The following is a 3,845-nucleotide window of genomic DNA, read 5'->3' as shown; positions in this document are numbered from 1 at the left end:
ACTTATCTTTCCGCAAACAATCTTGTAAAATCTGTATTGATCTTCTTTATCAATATATATTTTAAATTGTGTTTGTATTCATCCCCCCCCCCTTCTACAAACTGTTTAGTATTCTTGTAGACCCTTTTGGGACCAACAGTAGGACACTCCATGTACCTGCTGATTACACTTACAGAGTACATTATATCAGGCCTTGTGGCTGTTAAGTACATCAAACTCCCCACGATCTGTATATAAAGAGTGTCATCAACCTTCCTTCCTTCGATGTCTTTGTTTAGCTTCACACCAAACTCAGACGGAGTGTTCACAGCATTGCAATCCCTCATCTGGAACTTGTCCAAGATCTCTCCCAAATACTTCTTTTGAGAGACAAATATGCCAGCAGATGATTGCACTACTTCAATACCAAGAAAGTAATGCATCATACCAAGATCAAACATTTCAAATTCAGCCATCATGGAGCTTTTAAAAATTTCAAACATTGTTTCATCATTTCATGTGTAGATTAGATCATCTACATACAGGCACACAATGAGCATCTTCCCTCCATCTTTAACCTTTATGAAAAGTGTATATTCATACGAGCATTTCTTAAACCCGTCCTTCAAAAAATAAGTTTCTATACGATTATACCAAGCTCGTGGGGCTTGCTTTAATCCATATAGAGCCTTTTTTTAATTTATACACTTTATGCTCATTGCCAATTTTCACATAACCAGGGGGTTGATCAACAAATACCTCTTCTTTCAGATCTCCTTGGAGGAATGCTGATTTCACATCAAGCTGAAATATAGGCCATGAGTTCTGGGCTGCCATTGCAATCACCACTCCTGATTGTGTCATGCCTTGCTACCAGAGAAAAGATTTCTCTATAACCAACACCAAACTCTTGCTTGTAGCCCTTAGCCACCAAACGTGCCTTGTATTTTTCAACTTCACCGTTCTCGTTTAGCTTTGTCTTGTAAACCCACTTTACAGTGATTGTCTTTTTCTCTTGTGGAAGATCACATAGTTCCCACATATTATTTCTTTCAATGGCTGCAATCTCAGCATCCATCGCTTTTCTCCATTTTGGTTCTTTGACAGCCTCATCAAAGAAGGTAGGATCACAATCTGAAAACAAAGCAAAGTGTGTAAATGGGTCATCACCTTGATCAGCTCCAGGTACTTCATAATCGACCATCCATACGGGTCTTTTTCGAACACGCTCGGGTCTTGGTTCAACTGCTGGTCGTCTTTGACCGGCTGTTGGTCGGTTCTGATCAGGTGCTGGTGGATTCTGATCAGGTGTTGATCGGTGTTGATCAAGTGTTGATGGGTTCTGATTAGCTGCGACTGATACATTTGGAGTAACCTCCTGTTCAGACTCCTCTTGCACATTCTCCACCGGCTTTGGGTCATTACCATCAAAATCTGTTGGTATACTCTTCATAACGCCATCTCGATCCCCTGGAAAGAAATTGGTTTCATCAAAGACTACATCACGACTGATGATAACTTTCTTAGTGTAAGGATTATACAGCTTATAAGCTTTCGACTGATCACTAACACCAAGAAAAATGCACTTTTCTCCTTTATTATCCAACTTCTTTCTCTTTTCGTCTGGAATGTGGGCATAAGCTATACAGCCAAACACCCTAAGGTGGTCGACAGCAGGTTTCCTTCCGTTCCATGCTTCCTCGGGTGTCATATTCTGGACAGCAAGTGTGGGACTTCGGTTCAGCAAATGAATGCTCCAATGTACGGCTTCGGGCCAGAACCTTTTTTGAATGCCACTTGTGGTCAAAAGATTTCGCACCATGTTCATAATAGTGCGGTTCTTCCTCTCGCATAYRCCATTCTGCTGTGGCGTGTATGCTGCTGTAAGTTGTCTTTTGATTCCTTGATTATCACAAAAACTTGCAAATTCATGCGAGTTATATTCTCCACCAYGATCCGTGCGAAGAACTTTTATCGGCTTGCCAACTTCTTTCTCAACTAAAGCTTTATAGCTTTTGAAAGCTTTAAAGGCTTCAGATTTTTCTTGCAAAAAATAAACCCATTTTCTTCGACTATAATCATCAATAAAGGTAATTATGTATCTTTTACCTCCATTAGAATGTGGTGTTATTGGCCCGCAAATGTCGGAATGAACAAGCTCCAGTGCCTTCTTTGCTCTCCACGAACTTCCTTGTGGAAATTGATTACGGTGTTGTTTGCTAACAACACACTCTTCACAAACTTGAGATGGGACAGCCAACTGCCGGAGGCCTGTCACCATGTTTTTCTGCCATAGGGTTTTTAGTCCACCAAAATTCAGATGCCCATAGCGAAAATTCCATAGCCATGCTTCATCATCCAATTTTGTTGAGAGGCATGAGTAAGTTGTGTTGTGGAGATCGAGTGGGAACATTCGATTTGCTGTCATAGTAACCCGTGCAAGCAAGCCCAACTTTGCATCTTTAACCGTACATACGCCATCCTTCATATGTATTTCATATCCCTTTTCTTGTAACTGACCCGCACTAAGCAGGTTGGTCTTTAAATCTGGCACGAAAAGAACATTGAAAATAGTGTGAGTAGTATTTCCTTTTGACTGAATTAATACCTTTCCCTTTCCCATAACCGAAATCTTGGAATGGTCGCCAAACTTCACAGTGCTACGAAACGATTCATCCAATTCAAAGAATGTCTCTTTCTCTCCAGACATGTGATTGCTGCAGCCGGTGTCTAGATACCACATGTTTTGTTAGGTTTCCTCCGTCATGTGACATACCATCAGAAGAGAGACTTCTTCTTCATTTTCTGCAAAGTTAGTTTGATCGCCACTTCGTCTATGTAAATCAGAGGGACATTCAGATCTATAATGGCCATACCTATGACAAYCGAAACATTCAACACTTGACTTGTCTGCTGACCTCGAATGTCCTCTGCCTCTTCCTCGGAATTGACTTTCTTGCCGATTGAAATGTTGCTGGTTCCCACGATCATTGTGATTTCTGCCTCCTCTGCCACGATAATTTCCTCGGCCTCTTCCTCTACCTCTATTAGTTCTATTCCATGTAGAGTGATTTTCTGCCTTCAGTGCTTGTTCTTCCTTCCCTTCATTCTCCTGCTCGTTAATTTTCCTTTCATGAACCAACAAAGAGCTATGTAGTTCATCAATGGAAATCAAACCAACATCATTAGCTTCTTCTATAGAACAGACAACAAAATTAAATTTTGGTGTCAACGATCGAAGAGTTTTCTCAACAATATGCACATCCTCCGTCTTGTCGCCATGAATTCACATCTTGTTAACGATTGCCATCGTTTTTGAGAAATAGTCAGTAACTGATTCTCCCAACTTCATTCGAAGCATCTCGAACTCCAAACGTAGTGCTTGAAGCTGCTGCCTCTTAGCCCTTGTTGTACCTTGATATTTCTTCTTCATGGAATCCCAAATATGTTTGGCGGTGTCTTTGCAAAGAATGGTTTCCAAGATTGATCGGTCAATCGCTTGGAAAAGATGATTATTTGCTCTAAGATCCTTTAACTTCATCCCTTCAAGTTCCGTCTTTTGTGCTGCCGATAACTCAACACCTGCAGCTGGTTCTGCTACTCCAGAAAACAACAATTGGCCAATATTATTTGGACCTCAAGAAATTCTCCATTAGAATGCTCCAATGGTCATAATGACCATCAAAGCGTGGGATGGCAGGTTGTACAAAACAATCAGAAGAAGCCATAAGGAAAGGGGAAAAATAAATTTCTACTCTTCTTGAAACCAAGCACTGATACCACTGTCAAGAAAATAAAGAGAAGAGTAAAAATAATCACACCAAGTATATAGAGAAAACAGAGGATGAAGGAAAGCAAACGCTACT

General features: G+C 40.7%; 1 protein-coding gene across 1 annotated transcript; it reads right to left on the bottom strand.

The window, feature by feature from the left end:
- Positions 1-2,728: 2,728 nt before the first annotated feature.
- Positions 2,729-3,520, bottom strand: LOC112519121. The gene is made up of 2 exons (XM_025127104.1): positions 3,270-3,520; positions 2,729-3,128 (listed from the first exon to the last, which is right to left on the bottom strand). The coding sequence occupies exons 1-2, from the start codon at positions 3,518-3,520 to the stop codon at positions 2,729-2,731; spliced, it is 651 nt and encodes a 216-aa protein (XP_024982872.1).
- Positions 3,521-3,845: the final 325 nt, after the last annotated feature.

Source organism: Cynara cardunculus (genome assembly GCF_001531365.2).
Source record: "Cynara cardunculus var. scolymus isolate 2C chromosome LG 10, CcrdV1, whole genome shotgun sequence".
NCBI classification, from domain to species: domain Eukaryota; kingdom Viridiplantae; phylum Streptophyta; class Magnoliopsida; order Asterales; family Asteraceae; genus Cynara; species Cynara cardunculus.
This window is presented reverse-complemented; position numbering and strand designations above follow the sequence as displayed.